The sequence below is a fragment of the Coregonus lavaretus genome (assembly GCF_964263955.1).
Source record: "Coregonus lavaretus genome assembly, chromosome: 37".
NCBI lineage: Eukaryota > Metazoa > Chordata > Actinopteri > Salmoniformes > Salmonidae > Coregonus > Coregonus lavaretus.
Window position 1 is genome coordinate 12,727,593 of NC_140024.1, and position 18,469 is coordinate 12,746,061.

The following is an 18,469-nucleotide window of genomic DNA, read 5'->3' on the forward strand; positions in this document are numbered from 1 at the left end:
TTGAAGGTCCCCAAGAACACAGTGGCCTCCATCATTCTTAAATGGAAGAAGTCTGGAACCACAAAGACTCTTCCTAGAGCTGGCCACTCGGCCAAACTGAGCAATCGGGGGAGAAGCGCCTTGGTCAAGGAGGTAACCAAGAACCCGATGGTCACTCTGACAGAGCTCCAGAGTTCCTCTGTGGAGATGGGAGAACCTTCCAGAAGGACAACATCTATGCAGCACTCCACCAACCAGGCCTTTATGGTAGAGTGGCCAGATGGAAGCCACTCCTCAGTAAAAAGGCACATGACAGCCCGCTTGGAGTTTGCCAAAAGGCTCCTAAAGGGCTATCAGACCATGAGAAACAAGATTCTCTGGTCTGATGAAACCAAGATTGAACTCTTTGGCCTGAATGCCAAGCGTCACGTCTGGAGGAAACCAGGCACCGCTCATCACCTGGCCAATACCATGCCTACGGTGATGCATGGTGGTGGCAGCATCATACTGTGGAGATGTTTTTCAGCGGCAGCGACTGGGAGACTAGTCAGGATTGAGGGAAAGATGAACGGAGCAAAGTACAGAGAGATCCTTGATGAAAACCTGCTCCAGACCTCAGACTGGGACGAATGTTCACCTTACAACAGGACAACAACCCTAAGCACACAGCCAAGACAACACAGGAGTGGCTTCGGGACAAGTCTCTGAATGTCCATGAGTGGCCCAGCCAGAGCCCGAACTTGAACCTGATCGAACATCTCTGGAGAGACCTGAAAATAGCTGTGCAGCGACGCTCCCCATCCAATCTGACACAGCTTGAGAGGATCTGCAGAGAAGAATGAGAGGAACTCCCCAAATACAGGTGTGCCAAGCTTGTAGCGTCATACCCAAAGGGTCTGAATACTTATGTAAATTTGATATTTCCGTTTTTTATTTTTAATAAATTTGCACCAAAGAATGTACCTGTTTTTGCTTTGTCATTATGTGGTATTGTGTGTAGATTGATGAGGGAAAAAATACAATTTAATCAATTTTAGAATAAGGCTGTAATGTAACAGAATGTGGAAAAGGTCAAGGGGTCTGAATACTTTCCGAATGCACTGTAAGTGCTACTTTCATGATGAATAGCAATGATCAGTTTATTTTAATAACTTTATGGGAGATTAATATAATCACATTTTAAATAAGAAAGTTTGAAAATGTTGACATTTTTATTTGAAACACCAATGGGCTTAAAGGGTACACTTGATACACATTAAGCCCAGGCTAGACTTTTCACATATTTTAACAAATATTTGTATGTCTTATAAAAAAATGTTGTAAGTAAAGGCATAAAACTTCAGTTTTGGGCAGTTTATTTTATGTTAAAAATTTATAAACTTAGATTTTGGTGGGCTTACCCTGTGTCAAGAAACTTTGACGCAGTGAGCAGTGTTGCAGTAGAATCATCAAGCTAATTTGGCGATACACAAAGCAACTCAAACATTGAAATTGCATCAATGAACATTTTATAGATCTCCTGTTTGGCATGTCTCCTGTGATGTGGTTCACAGCAGCACTGATGGATGTGTTGACATGACAACTGCGTCAGAGTTTTGAACGACCCCCCGCCCTTTTGTTCCATGCTGACTGAAGACCTAGCTAGCCAGTAACTAGCTAACACCAGACACAGATGAAAGGGGAGACATAAGTATCTTTGCCATATATGAATAGTGTAAACTTAATTATATTTGCCGACACCCTACAAGTCAAATGTTGGCATCAGTAGAGTAGCTATCTAGCTATATAAACCACGCCTCTCCGCAAACACGCCTTCTCCGATGTTGGTTATAAGGCTGTACATATTTAAATTAGGTAAGAGAATATCATGTTACCATTGGTGTATTTAAATGAGTCACCCTTTCCCCTTAATAATCCATCCTCCTGGATCCAAGTGTCGGACATGGGGGAGGGGACCATTTATTTTATGATAAAACATTTTTTCAATGTACAAGCAGTCATTTGTCATACTTTGGTCATAATACGTTGATCTGGTTTCATCCAAATATCATCCAATTTCATGAAAAACATGACTGACTGTTCATGACCTTTAAGCGTGACAACAAAAATATATATTGCTGCATCCATACAGGTCTCTATGTTTTTCCTTGAAAAGGAAAATCTAACCATTAACGGAATTTCTGAGGTTTACAAATATTTCCCATTCCTACTGGGGAAAAAATTGGCTCCACTCTCAACAACATTGACCTAGATTATGCAACAGGTTGGCTGCTCACAGGCTCCTCCACCTGCCCGTCTGGTCTGGTCTGATCTGGCATGGTCTATTTCACTGGACCTCTTGAAAGGCCTGGATGAGACTGACTGACTGTGTTATCAAATTCAGACAGCTGTGGTGATGCATGACTCAGGGGTGCGTGCTTAGTCGCCCTCCTGTACTCCCTGTTCACCCACGACTGCATGGCCAAACACGACTCCAATACAATCATTACGTTTGCTGACGACACAACAGTGGTAGGCCTGATCACCAACAACGATGAGACAGCCTATAGGGAGGAGGTCAGAGACCTGGCAGTGTGGTGCCAGGACAACAACCTCTCCCTCAATATGAGCAAGACAAAGGAGCTGATCGTGGACTACAGGAAAAGGCGGGCCGAACAGGCCCCCATTAACATCGACGGGGCTGTAGAGGAGCGGGTCGAGAGTTAAGTTCCTTGGTGTCCACATCAACAACAAACTATTATGGTCCAAACACACCAAGACAGTCGTGAAGAGGGCACGACAACACCTTTTCCCCCTCAGGAGACTGAAAAGACTTGGCATGGGTCCCCAGAGTCTCAAAAAATTATACAGCTGCACCAGAGAGCATCCTGACCGGTTGCATCACCGCCTGGTATTGCAACTGCTCGGCATCTAACTGTAAGCCACTACAGAGGGTAGAGCCCAGTACATCACTGGGGCCAAGCTTCCTGCCATCCAGGACCTATATACTAGGCGGTGTCAGAGGAAGGCCCAAAATTTTTTCAAAGACTCTAGTCACCCAAGTCATAGACTGTTCTCTCTGCTACTGCATGGCAAGCAGTACCGGAGCGCCAAGTCACAAACCAAAAGGCTCCTTAACAGCTTCTAGCCCCCAAGCCATAAGACTGCTGAACAATTAATCAAAGTTTATTTTGTAAATATTTTCTTAACTCTTTCTTGAACTGCATTGTTGGTTAAGGGCTTGTAAGTAAGCATTTCACAGTAGGGTCTACACCTGTTGTATTCGGCGCATGTGACAAATACCATTTTATTTTATTTTATTTGACTACTCTGACATCCAAAGCCCTTCTCTAGACAAGACTGGAGTTGGTACAGGAGCAAGCTTCAGCTTAGCACTGAGAGACTAGAGAGCATCTTAGTAATGCTCCCAAATCTCCCCAGCCAGGAGGAATGTGCCTGGGTTTACCAAGAATCCACCTGACTGCATCAAAAAAGGACTGGATTGTAATGTCTACTTTAATGTCAAGAGAAAAAACAACAATGACTTGTAGGCATACAGAGTGAGGTCTACTTCTTCTGACTGGAATGTCAATGTTACATGAGGTTTGCATGACTAGGCCTAGCCTAAATCAAACACAAAGTTTCCAATTCTGAAGTGAAAAATGTAAATAAAAAAAATGGAGAAGAAATTCCTTTGAAAAAAGGCTGATTCCATGAGAGAGGCCTGTAATTTTCATCATAGGTACACGTCAACTATGACAGACAAATTGAGGAAAAAAAATCCAGAAAATCACATTGTAGGATTTTTTATGAATTTATTTGCAAATTATGGTGGAAAATAAGTATTTGGTCACCTACATACAAGCAAGATTTCTGGCTCTCACAGACCTGTAACTTCTTCTTTAAGAGGCTCCTCTGTCCTCCACTCGTTACCTGTATTAATGGCACCTGTTTGAACTTGTTATCAGTATAAAAGACACCTGTCCACAACCTCAAACAGTCACACTTCAAACTCCACTATGGCCAAGACCAAAGAGCTGTCAAAGGACACCAGAAACAAAATTGTAGACCTGCACCAGGCTGGGAAGACTGACTCTGCAATAGGTAAGCAGCTTGGTTTGAAGAAATCAACTGTGGGAGCAATTATTAGGAAATGGAAGACATACAAGACCACTGATAATCTCCCTCGATCTGGGGCTCCACGCAAGATCTCACCCCGTGGGGTCAAAATGATCACAAGAACGGTGAGCAAAAATCCCAGAACCACACGGGGGGACCTAGTGAATGACCTGCAGAGAGCTGGGACCAAAGTAACAAAGCCTACCATCAGTAACACACTACGCCGCCAGGGACTCAAATCCTGCAGTGCCAGATGTGTCCCACTGCTTAAGCCAGTACATGTCCAGGCCCGTCTGAAGTTTGCTAGAATGCATTTGGATGATCCAGAAGAGGATTGGGAGAATGTCATATGGTCAGATGAAACCAAAATAGAACTTTTTGGTAAAAACTCAACTCGTCGTGTTTGGAGGACAAAGACTGCTGAGTTGCATCCAAAGAACACCATACCTACTGTGAAGCATGGGGGTGGAAACATCATGCTTTGGGGCTGTTTTTCTGCAAAGGGACCAGGACGACTGATCCGTGTAAAGGAAAGAATGAATGGGGCCATGTATCGTGAGATTTTGAGTGAAAACCTCCTTCCATCAGCAAGGGCATTGAAGATGAAACGTCAAAAACATCACTGCTCTAGAGGAGATCTGCATGGAGGAATGGGCCAAAATACCAGCAACAGTGTGTGAAAACCTTGTGAAGACTTACAGAAAACGTTTGACCTGTGTCATTGCCAACAAAGGGTATATAACAAAGTATTGAGAAACTTTTGTTATTGACCAAATACTTGTTTTCCACCATCATTTGCAAATAAATTCATTAAAAATCCTACAATGTGATTTTCTGAATTTTTTTCCCTCATTTTGTCTGTCATAGTTGACGTGTACATATGATGAAAATTACAGGCCTCTCTCATCTTTTTAAGTGGGAGAACTTGCACAACTGGTGGCTGACTAAATACTTTTTTTCCCCACTGTATACCCCAGCCAGTCTAACAGCTGGCAGGAAACCTCATTCACCAGGGCAAAGTGTGGAGTCTCTCAGCACTGAGGTGAGCAGGGCTTGACATTAAGGCTTGTCCGGGGAAAGTAAAACAATTGTGGGACAACCAGAATCTAGATGTCAGTTGTCCGAATGGACAAGTAAAAAAATCACAATATCAAACAAGTACTCTGATCAGAATTGGATCATGCAACGCACAGATGGACAGTACATGGTTGACATTCTGAGTAAATTGCCTATATTCCTATTTGCTATAGCCTATTTGAATAAATATGTTATATATTTACACAAAGCAAGAGAACAATGTAGACAGAGCTAGTCTCACCAAAGCAGCACAAAATATCCGGTCAGAAAATCTGTTGTTTTTAGCTCTCTCTCCAATGATCTGGGCCAATAGCCAAAGTCTATTTTTATAGCAGACACCAATGTTCCCTATAACTTATTTCGCAACTGAGCAAATTTCTGATCTGCTGAGCGCAAACTTGAACGTTGTGAAAATTCTGTGCAACTTCAGGCGCGTGTTTACTGTGAACACTGAGGCTGTACCCGCTTTAAATTACAGTTTTAACAGTGGCCAAGTAGGCTACTGTGGCTATTTGATCATAATGTAGGCCTACCAGAGTGGCCTACTATCAAAAACCATGGAGAAAATGCACCCCATAACATCTTCACATGGAAATAGCTGTTCTATCATTCAGCCTACAGTAGCAGCCAATGTGTGGTGTTCAATGTAGACCTACATTTCATGAGATTTTTTTGAAAAACATGCAGGGCTTGACATTAATCTGTTTATCCACTTGTCCTTCAGACAAGGAGGTGACTGAAAATGTTGTGCAGTATTATTCCCATACCATTATTAGAGAATCAGAAATGATGCTACCCTCTGCCTATTGGCTACTTAGCTTATTCAAGCCTGTCTCAAAAATACAGCACGCACGCAGGTTAGAGGGAACACTGGCAGACACTCTGGTGTCGTATTGTTATAGAAGCCCACATTTACTCTACATTTGATATGAATTTGACTTGACCTATTAAGCCACTTCCAGTTTAATGCATGCTGGATTTCTCCCACCGCACTATTTCATGATCAAACAATGAATTCATCTAATGGAGTTCTAGGCTCTCAAAGTTTGAAGTTGTTTTTAAATTACCCAAAAACATGGGAGGCCTAGAGTAATAATGAGAGAGATAGAAGAAACAATAGCAAAATCTAATGAGAAATTTGAACAAACCTTACAGTTGAGCAAAGCATTATAAGACAGAAATGATGCATGCATGAATGAGAGGCTAGAAAATAAATCCCTCCTTGCCGTTGTGAACCAAAACAACCAAAAGCCTAATCCTACTAACTGAAACATCATAAAAGAATTAAGACAAATTAAAGTTATGAACAGTATTTTGAAAACTATTCGAATAAAGTGTTTAATGCCCTAAAGTTGCCGCTTTTAAATGGGAATAATTATGAGAGTCACAGATGTATTTTGAATGACAAACATTTTAGGCCACAAGAAGGGACATTGAGCAAACAATATCAAGGTCCAAAGAAAACGTAGGCTACAGCTGAAGAAAGCTTATGAAAGAAATGGCCTAAACTAATTTCCATATTATTCTAGCAATGTGCAACCTACCTACCTACAACACATATAGTAGCCTAGACTAATAAGAGAGAAGATGAGACAAAAATGCGAATCAGTTTATAATTATTCAGTTCTGAGGACAGCAGAGTTGCTCTGCAGCCCATTATGATTTACAACCCATCACAAAAAACGCACAGTCAGCTAGGATCGTTGCCTGTGTCACTCGCTCCATCTGCACGATTCGGCACTCACAGACACACAGATAGCCAGATAGGCCTAGGCTACTATTCATCTCTTTCGTGCCACAGCTCCACCAGAGTGGAATAGGCTATTTGAAAATATTTGGGTCAACTAAATATATTTAGTCAATGTTATGATACTTTTGACTGCTGAATACCAACTGTCAATCACTGAGATGTATTTTCAGGTTTGTGAAGCAACTGCTTTCTATCCCTCTCGATCTGGTGTTCTCTCAGTTTCCGTGTTTTGCGCTGCACAGACTGGACAAGTTTAAGCGGGCGTCAATGGATTATGGTCATTGTAGTTAATTACCACAATTTCTGTGCTGAACTATGTAGAATATTGGCTGTTGGAAACTACAACTCCCTACTACATTGCACAGTTCAGGCTTCATCTGATTTATCTCTACAGAAACTACTCATCTTGCTCACAGAAAAAAAAAAAGAAACTAAATGGAATTCAAATAATTGAACAGACATCGGTCAATTAGTTGTTTAAAAAACCAAAAATAACAGATTTTTGTTAAATCACTTAGCACTACTTGTCCCAAACTGAGGGCTATGCCAAAAATGTGGACATTGAGTAACATAACCCACAAATTGGCAACACGTTTTTCTGTGAAAGCATATGCTAAATGTAACAAAATCCATAGTGAAAAAACTGAAATTGACAGAACTAGAACATACTATATAACAGAGGAAGAAGAAATGCCCATGTGTATCCACTTGGCATTAAAAAGGCAGAGTAGTTTAGCCTCCATGAGGGGAGAAGTGCATATGTGACCGTAAACAAATGTTCAAAATGTAGCAGCGATCGCATCTTTAAGAAATTGTGCTGATTTTGCTTGTTCTAAGTAAATGGCTCAAGTAGTGCCTGGAATCTGTCAAAACATCGGGACATTAGGGAGTCTTCGCAGGACAGTGGCATTCAGGAGGCGCCTCGCTCTCATTTCTGTTGACTGTGGGCCAAAAGCATCCTAATTTAAATCATTTAGTATGTCCAAGTAAACAAACAAATAAACAAACACGCAGGCGGGCAAGCCCCATTGGCCATGCGCTGGCCGGGGAACACTGTTGAACTGTGGGAGGTTGCCTGGGCCAGTGAGTTTACTGCTACTGTTGCCCTGGATATTGACTTCCAGATCTCTCCAGACCCAGATAAGCAAATATTTGGTCTCGATGAGTGCAATGATTTGTGCACGATGGTAACAGGCCCCATGTCTCAAGTCAAGGACCCCCCCCCAAGTCACCCTCGGAGGAGAGGGGGATAGAGAAAGATAGAGTAATGAGAGCGACAGAGGGAGCGAGAGGGATGCAACTCCCTAATGCAACCAAAAAAGGAAGATGGTGACACCCAGCAGAGGGAGCGATAACAGGCTGGACTTAGCTGAGGATTCTGGGAGTGGGGTAGGAATGTCCCAATTAGTGGAGGCGGAAAGGGTTGAAACAAACTCTTGAATAAACAATCATTATGCATTTGTTGACACAGGAAATGCCAATATTTGCTCTGCACACTCCAGAAGAACATGTGTCCTGGGAACATGGGAAGATGTCTCAACTGTTGTGCCACTCCTGGGGTTCTTGTCAGTGCGATACGGCAACAGAACATTTCACAGTGCAAAAGAACGTTGGCATCTCAGTCAGTGGAGAGGATTTCAAAAAAAAAAATCGGTCAAAACTGTTCCGGCAAGTTGGGAAGTGGGCACTGTGAGAGTTAATGACACATTAACTCCAGAATGTTCCAGAAGAGCTACCAGGGAGGGCTACCTTAGTGAACAGAGCACTCCAACAGCATGATTGGTTGGAGCACCGTAGCTTAGCAAGCCCATTTTCCATTGCAGACAAAATAACCACTAAAATAGTCCTCAGTCAAAACAGGAAATTATGCAATCCTCTCTAGATTTTTGCTCCATCAGGCAGAGCCCCATGTGTACATTAGGTCAACTCAAGTTCTGCGAAGAGAAACCAGAGCACCCAAACATGCAGGCTGAGGTAGGGAGGTTAATGTGGGGAAGCAAGCAACTCACTACCACTGCTTTCACACAGGGTGCGTGAATGAGTCGGTGTTCTCTCAACACTGTGTCAGTCTCAGTGACATTTTATGTACTCACCATCTCCACCCCCTGGGGAAACACTGTGCCCTCCCAGTCCTTCTTGGGGAAGCGCTGGATGATCTTCCCACATCCTTCTCCTTCACCTGGAAACCAAACCAAACAATGGCAATCAATTGTAGGGAAGACCCGGCATGGTACAGATCTGATCTGATGTCAAGGTGTCCTCCACCTAAGGAGTAGCCTGAATGATATTATCTACAATATTATGGAATTCATCTAGGACAGAGCTCTAGGGCCTATACCACCAACAGGAAGAGAGGGAAGAGATAAGCTCCTCTAGTTAACACAGCCAGATGCATTGTGTACAGTGAATGATGCATGGGTCAAGATAATGTTCTGTGGAATGGACACTAAAAAGTCAGCTTTTCACATTGTTAAAGGACATACTGGTTGTGAATGGCCCTAATAAAACTATTTTTCCAAAAGGGAGAGTTGAAGGGGGCATTCGAGGACGCACAAATCATTTTGATGTATGATCACATTTCCAGACTTCCTAATTGGCACAATCGGTTAGGTCCACTGTGATGATTCTCCTTGTATTTTCCATCTTTCTCTTCGTTCTGTGGAAACACTTCGACCACAACTTACAAGAGGAAAGCACAGATAAGTAGCACTACAGGGTCATAACAGCAGAACATCCATCCTGTGCTTCTCCAGAATATATCCCAAGATAGCCATGTTAAAGGGATACTTCTGGATTTTGGCAATAATGCCCTTTATCTAGTCAGATTAACTTGTGGATACCATTTTTATACGTCTCTGTGTCCAGTATGATGGAAGTTCAAGGTCGTTTTGTGAGCCAATGCTAACTAGCTTTAGCGCAATGACTGGAAGTCTATTGGTATCTACTAACATGCACACAGAGACATAAAAATGGTATCCACAAGTTGGTATCTGACTCTGGGTGAGTAGATAAAGGGCCTCATTGCCAAAATCCAGAAGTATCCCTTTAAGTGTAAATGGTGAAGCAATCCTACAAGCCAATTGCCAACCCACTCTAAGGGGAAGACACACATAGATAGGCTAAGTTTGTTTCCATATTATTTGCATCTGCACTAGAAAACGAGAAGACGCTGAAATAAATGAATAGGCCTATTTCCAAATCAGTGAGCATGGAGCCAAAGCCCTAATGTAGCCAAGTCGCCATTGAAAGAGGGTGCATGCAGGGCGTGTAAATGAGTTAATTGACAGTGAAACTGAATTCAAATGTGACATTGCCATCGACGCGAGAAACAAACACAGAGGTTAAAAGAACGAAGGCGAAATGCATCAGCAGATCTGGAATCAGTCCCGACCAATAAATAAATTACAGGGTTGGATTAAATCAAGATGTTTTACAGAGAATGTGGTCAAAGATTAAGTGCGAGAAACTGAACCCGGACTGCTAACACAAAGCAGATTACAGAAGTGGGGAGGTCATCCATTTGGGAGTGATCCACTCTGACAGCCTGATTCAGGGAGAGGAGGACGAGGAGCGAATGAAGGAGAGAGCACCTTCTTCCTCCTCCTACACAACCCCCTGCATCTGTCAGGTAGGTCACTAATCAGACAGCTCAGGGAAATATCTCCAAACAAGAGGTCAGATTTCAATAGATAGTGGTGGCACAGAGAGATGCAGTACAAGGCTGATCTGCTGAACACGGTCATCCCTTTATTATCAGTTCGGTATTCAATGCATGGTTGAACAGACACTGCCACAGCATGGACTGTATAAAGTCAAAGTGTTGTCTGGTCTATTTTAAGAGCCAACATATCATGAAAAACAACACAGGGTCACTGTCACATATGGCTGACATACAATTGTTTTAGGGAATTTTGAAACAAATGGGATGTAATTGCTCATCAACAAAATGTAATGAGTTACAACTGACTGCAATCTATTTAAGGAGGTGATAGAAGAGTATTTGAATCAAAAATCTGGAAAGCTAAGAAATGGAAAATGAATCTAATTAAGAAACTTAAAAAGAATTCCTTTCTTCGGCATGCCAAGAACAGCATGTAGAAATGCTTTCCTTTCCAACGTGCCGTTTGTCAAAGTATTGTCTGACACGATGACTTCATTTACATTTTATTTTAAGCTCTCAGTCACGCATTAATTTAGCACCGTTTTTATTCCATCACTGTTGAGAAGAAACCTATCAAGAATGAGGAGGAGCATTGCTGCACGTAGCCTATTGCTTAGTCTATTAGTGCAACAGACTATATGGGGCAATATATACTGAACACAAATATAAAACGCAATATGCAACAATTTTAACAATTTTTACAGAGTTACAGTTCATATAAGGAAATCAGTCAATTGAAATAAATAAATTAGGCCCTAGTCTATGGATTTCACATGACTGGGCAGGTGCGTAGCCATGGGTGGGCCTGGGAGGGCATAGGCCCATCCACTTGGGAGCCAGGACCACCCAATGGGAAGCCAGGCCCAGCCAATCAGAATGAGTTTTTCCCCACAAAATGGCTTTATTACAGATAGAAATACTCCCCAATTTCATCAGTTGTCTGGGTGGCTGGTCTCAGACAATCCCGCAGGTGAAGAAGCCGGATGGGCAGGTCCTGGGCTGGCGTGGTTACACGTGGTCTGCAGTTGTGAGGCCAGTTGGACGTACAGCCAAATACTCTAAAACGACGTTGGAGGCGGCTTATGTTAGAGAAATGAACATTAAATTATCTGGCAACAGCTCCGGTGGGCATTCCTGCATTCAGCATGCCAATTGTACGTTCCCTCAAAGCTTGAGACATCTGTGGCATTGTGTTGTGTGACAAAACTGCACATTTTAGAGTGGCCTTTTATTGTCCCCAGCACAAGGTGCACCTGTGTAATGATCATGCTGTTTAATCAGCTTCTTGATATGCCACACCTGTCAGGTGGATGGATTATCTTGGCAAGGGAAAAATGCTCAACAGGGATGTAAACAAATTTGTCCACAAAATTTCAGAGAAATAAGCTTTTTGTGCATATGGAACATTTCTGGGATCTTATATTCTGCAAAGTCATGCCAGGGAGGGTGGCACCTTTAAATGATCATACCAGAATAGGAAAGAAAGTGATTGAGAAATATTACATGTTGCGTCTATATTTTTGTTCAGTATAGTTCAACAGATCAATGGTGGTCAGTACAGTACACCACTTTACACTTCCAATACACTTCCCTTCTGCTAAATCCTTCTTCCTTGTGTCTCCTGATTCTGCCTCTTCAACCCTACTCTCTTCCCTTTAAGCATCCTATGACTCGCACTGTCCCCTTTCTTTCTTTCCGGCCGGCTCGGCCCTCCCCTCCTGCTCCGTGGCTGAGTGACTCATTGCGAGCTTACAGAACAGGGCTGCGGACAGTTGAGCTAAAATGGATGAAAACTAAACTTGCGGAGGACCAGTCATCATTTCACTCCCTCCTCTCTACCACTCAATTTCAAGCTTCTGCCTCTAACCCTAGGAAACTATTTTCCACCTTCTCCTCCCTCCTTAATCCTCCACCCCCTCCCTTCTCTGCAGACGACTTTGTCAACCACTTTGAAAAAAAGGTTGGCGACATCCGCTACTCATTCACTCAGCCTATTGAGTCCACTGGTCTCACTCACACAGAACTACCCTATGCCATGACCTCTTTCTCCCCTCTCTCTCCAGATGACATCCTGTGACTAGTGAGGTCTGGCCGTCCGACAACTTTCCCACTCGACCCCATCCCCTCCTCCCTTTTCCCGACCATCCCTGGAGATCTTCTCCAATTCCTCACTTCCCTCGTCAACTCATCCCTGACCACTGGCGGAGCCCCATCTGACTTCAAAATGGCCCGAGTTGCTCCCCTCCTCAAAAAACCAACACTCGACTCATCTGACGTCAAAAACTGTAGACCTGTATCCCATCTTTGTTTTCTTTCCAAAACACTTGTGTGCTGTCGCTGATGAACTTTCTCATTAACTCTCTCAGAACTATCTTCTTGACCCTAACCAGTCAAGCTTCAAGACGGGTCACTCAACAGAGACTCCTATTCTCTATCACAGAGCCTCTCCGCACTGCCAAAGCTGACTCTCTCTCCTCTGTTATCATCCTCCTAGATCTATCCGCTGCCTTCGACACAGTGAACCATCAGATCCTCCTCTCCACCCTCTCAGGGCTGGGCGTCTCAGGCTATGCACACTCTTAGATTGCATCCTACCTGGCAGGCCGCTCCTACCAGGTGACGTGGAGAGGATCTGTGTCTGCACCACGTACTCTCACTACTGGTATCCCCCAGGGCTCGTTTCTAGGCCCTCTCTTCTATATACACCAAGTCACTCGGCTCCATCATATCCTCACATGGTCTCTCCTATCATTGCTATGCGGATGACAAATCAACTACTTTTCTCTTTCCCCCCCTTCCGACACCCAGGTGGCGACACACATCTGCGTGTCTGGCAGATATCTTAACTTGGATGTCGGCCCACCACCTCAAGACCGAACTGCTCTTCCCCCCGGGGAAGGCCTGCCCACTCAAAGCCCTCCATCACGGTTGACAACTCCACCGTGTCACCCTCCCAGAGTGCAAAGAAGTGACTCGCTCCTGCAGGTTCATGCTCTACAACATCCGTAGAGTACGACCCTACCTCACACAGGAAGTGGTGCAGGTTGTAATCCAGGCACTTGTCCTCTCCCGCCTGAACTACTACAACTCGCTGTTGGCTGGGATCCCCACTTATGCCATCAAACCCCTGCAACTTATTCAGAACGTTGCAGCCCGCCTGGTTTTCAACCTTCCCAAGTTCTCTCATGTCACCTAATGCTAGCTACGTTGAGGAACAATGTACTTTCTATGCCTGTGATATATGGTAGTCCCACTTAGCTATATTAAGATGAATGCACTAACTGTAAGTTGCTCTGGATAAGAGCGTCTGCTAAATGACTAAAATGTAAATGTAAAATGTAGTAGCATCCTACCTTTGAGCAGCTTTAAACAGAGCAGCTTTGAACAGTGTAACCTCACTGACACCTGTTTACGTGTAAGAGTGACATTAAGAGAATTTGCTGACAAGACGGTCTACTGTATATCATGGCATGGTTTCCTTCACAAATAGACAGATCTCTTTCCACAAAACACTTTTATCCCCACATTGACGTTGATTCTGCTTCCTGTAAACATGACAGCCAAGTGGAGAGTGGCAGTGCCGAGTGTTTTCTCTCCAGATCTAAAAACTGCTGGCTCACAAAACATGCTAAGGGCTATGTTGGTCACTGAAATTGTAACAAGCAGTAAAACACTGTCACTAAACCTCTGATTACAACAAAAATAAATGACAGCCTAGCATTTCCTCTTACAGTACCTGAAGTACCATGAATACTAGGCCTAAACTACTATCTAAAACACACATCTTAAGTAGCATACTCTGTTTCATCATGGTGGAGCAGCGGCCCATGAGTCAGGCAGGTCATGTAGAGGGGAGAGAGCAGGAATCCAATAGGAGGGACTGCTACACCTAATCACCAGTCTCATTTGGCTGCTGCCCTCCTGCCCTCAGTGGCTCAAGCCAGCTGTCAGCTGCCCCTTAATACGCTGACCTCTGTCAAGGCTTTGGAGACAGAGGGGGGCCGTTAATCTTCATGAGGGTCTGGGCATGTGTGCTGGGCTGTGTGGTTGGCTGAGTAGAGCCCTGAGGAGCCCGTCCCCCATCCTGACCATGACATCGCATCAAGTGTCTGCAGTATGTACCCCTTCCCTGATTGAGATCACATGCTTAGACTCTTTCAGCGTTCCAAGCTCTACTTTCCACTCAAGGATGACAATAAATTACAGAATTCCTGACATTCGGTGAGGCTGCACTCTGTAAACAATTAAAAGCAGTCCACACTGTCAGATATTACCCCCTAGATAACAATAAAAGCAGCCTGACGGCTCAGGGTAATACAGGCCAGGCTAGAACAGGAACATGCTAATTTCAGGATCCTCTTGTAATAACAGACAGAGAGGAATTCCAAACAACTGGTAGATTGTCCCCTCTCTTTTTCACACTGTAAACCTGCTTGGGGGTCATGACATAAAATATACAAGTGAATAACATTCAGTTTATAGAAGTGCTGAATAATATTGATCACTTTCTGAAGAAGACCAAGTTCTTGGTCTGTTTAGTAACACCATGGGCCCAATCACTAGCCTACATGGAATTCATTCCATGTTTAACAAGGGTTGCAAAAAAACTATTCCGTTTGTAGGTCAGGCTTAGTCAAACAACATTATTTTTGCGCTGAAATTGTTGATTGAACAGGGCCCTGAATTAACAGTAGCAATGAACAATCCTGATTTAGGCCTATGCCTGGTTTCTTCTTTATTTGTTTTACATTAACAAAATATGTTATGTAGTATAAAAGGTTACAAGATCTATTACATTTGAAAATCTTGTAAAACGTACAGACACAAAACAAATGTCAAACCCACAGAACCAAACTGTAAACCAAACCATTAAACAATGTTTTTCCCAAACACTCCACATAGTGTGTGTCCAAAAAACCTGTTTTTAGTAGACTCAAGAGTTAATGACTTGGCCAGGGTATTTTCACAGTAGAGTAATGACCAGAATAAGATAGTGGTTATATCACTGGGTCTGCTGAGTGTTTACTACACATAGCCTGTTAGTGCAACACAGACTATCAGAGCTGGAAGTTACTGCTATGTGCATTCCACAGCTAAAACTCTAGCCAATTTTACATTTTAGGCCTGTGGTAAGATACAGAAAAAATGTGACTGTTTGGGACAAGAGACAAAAGTGTGCTGAGTGTAAGATGAGCAAATATTTGCGTACACTTGCATCACAACGGCTTAAATGAAAACAAACTAAAATGAAAAAACACCCAAAGAGACAAAATAAAAACGAGGCCAAAGACATAATGCTCTAGACATTATTCATCATTGCCTAATTCGGTTTCCAAAACAACCACAGGATGGTCGTTGGTCTCTCTTGAAATACTCTCGTGATTAGTGCATGTGTTTCTTCTACTTGAAAAAGGTTAATCCATCGTCCTGGCCTTTGTCTTCTAGCAGAGCTGCTCCATACATCAGCTCTAGGAGGCCTGGGCAGGCCCTAGGCCGGCGGCTAGCCGCCAGCTTTCGTCATCTCCACGTCAGCTCCTAACCTGCATCTGGCCCAGTGTGTGGACAGGTGTGCCGGTTAGTTGGAGACAGGTTGGCAGGTGCTGCTAACTCGGTTTTCCTCCGTTCCACAAGAAGGATTGTATTAAAATCCCCCACTGCTGCTCCACGTAATGAAACCCAGTTAGTGCTGAATGCTATTTTTTCAGTGAGAGTTATTACGTAAAGCCCCTCATCACTCAAACAACATGTCCAAAAGCTTTCCACAGCCCCCATCCTAGAGCTAAACACACTGGACTGGATGTTCCAAATAAGATATGCAAAGGAATATGCCATAGTTTGCATGGGAAAGGGTATCAAAGATGATCAAATTAATGATATCACAGAGATCCAATTCCAGGAAGCATTCCAGTGTCTGAAAGCAGCTGCAAAACTAGGAAAATATTTGGAAGGAAATGCATCAGGGCATCACAGGAAAAGATGGACCAAAATGCACATCAACATGAACCATCAAAATAATATGGGTCAAATGAATTAAGAGCCGTGGAAGGTTAACCATACAACCACTGACGTACCTAGCACTTATCATTTGTTAACTTGTCCTTTATGGATGACGAATGGTGGCCATAAAATTTGCCTAAATAAGTGGTTTTGTTTTGTTTTGATTTCCCTAAAAGAGCAAGGCATGTGAATGAAATGTTTCATTGAGTTCAAACCTCTGGTCTCCATTACAACTAGTCTATAGCTATGAGCTCTATGTGAACATTGACGGATATCTGATCACAGAGATTAGGCGGTTAATGAGTGGGACTTCCTTTGCAATCCTTCCTACATTACCACACACTGTGTGACATTCAGCAACCTACATTTCCTTTTCCAATCATACAATATGCAAATGCATTTCCTAACTGATTACTTGACTTACATAAGTACTTGAATGGAATGTTGTTGTTTTAAATGGAAACCAGAATCCCCATCTGGATAGGTGCTCTGAAGCAGTGGAGTCAGTGGAGTTTCCCTGGACAAGTTTTGGCTATAACCCCTCCTGCACTCTCCACTCTGACGAAGAAAGGAAGGAACTCCTCCATTGTGGTCAGGATGCCTCATCACAAAGTGCAAAACCAAAAGGGAAGCTGCCCAAAGTGCATCAGCCAATCAACAGAGGCAACAAATCCCTAGTGTTCAATAACATAGGAGACATTTCCACATCTGACATCTTCTCAATTCTACAACACCACAACCTGACTCTTCTGACTCAGCGCATCACAAATACCTATAAAATATGATTGAAATAATATTAGTTAAAGCTAGTCATAACACTAAGGCCTTGCACAAGCTTTTAGAACTGTAACAATAATTAGGGCTGACACAATTACCGTATAAGCGCGTTTGACTGGTAAACTCATGGGTACACTTGCAATGACTGCCTGGGATACAATCATTTTCATGGTAATGTAGAATGTTCATTCAAATGATGTGGCTCTAGCAATGGAATGTATTTTTGGTAATATCAGTTGAGTTGAATCAACAAATCACAACACATATTGATGGGTACACTTCCTGCTTTGCACCCATGGGTTCACTCGCAATGGCCGCCAGTCCACCCATTAATAATAATAATTTATGCAACTTTTAAAGCACTATTCATTCAAATAAAAATCTAAGCACTTTAAAGCAACAACATAAAAGATAAACAATTTAGAAAAACAACATCATTCATGAGATGGAAGGTCATGTGAGGGTCAGGAAAGTTAATGGCTTGAGAGGTCATCAGAGGAAGGTGGTCATAAGGGGGAGAGCAAGCAACGCTGGTCTGTGTCATCAAGGTGTCTTGCTGTCCCTGCCGTCTGTGTGGCTTCTCCATAGCAGGACTCAGGTTAAGTTTGAGCTCAGCAACTGCAGTTCATGGACTCCAGATTAGGTGTAGCTAGCTAGCTACTCCTTCACCACTAGCAAAATGAAGCACCCACTTGGATGAATCTACGGGAGTCACGTGGCACCAGAAAGCACACCACATTCCAATAATAATTCAAGAGTAGTCTTGTAACTTAGTCCACCCTACGATTCTCATCACTCCACAACTCTGCTGTGCCATCTTGCTTTCGGGCTTCTCCATCCTCAACCTCCGGACACTGGCTGGCATTCGAATCAAAACAATTGCCAGCTAGCCAGCTAACATTAGCTAGCTAGCTAGCTAGCTAGCCAAACAAATGACTTGCCAGCTTCAGTCTTGAAACTCTGAGGTGGATTCTGATCATATTAGCTACAGTGGGGGAAAAAAGCATTTAGTCAGCCACCAATTGTGCAAGTTCTGTAATTTTCATCATAGGTACACGTCAACTATGACAGACAAATATAGATTTTTTTCTCCAGAAAATCACATTGTAGGATTTTTTATGAATTTATTT

At 43.1% G+C, this 18,469-nt stretch overlaps 1 protein-coding gene across 1 annotated transcript in view; it reads right to left on the reverse strand.

Annotated features, from left to right (window-relative positions):
• LOC311111685 (myotubularin-related protein 13-like) overlaps window positions 1-18,469 on the reverse strand; it is a 134,713-nt gene that overhangs the window by 93,788 nt on the left and 22,456 nt on the right. Inside the window, exon 2 of the mRNA XM_084154477.1 lies at window positions 8,998-9,083. Coding sequence (XP_084010603.1) covers window positions 8,998-9,083 — 86 coding nt within the window. The remainder of the gene's footprint in view (window positions 1-8,997; window positions 9,084-18,469) is intronic.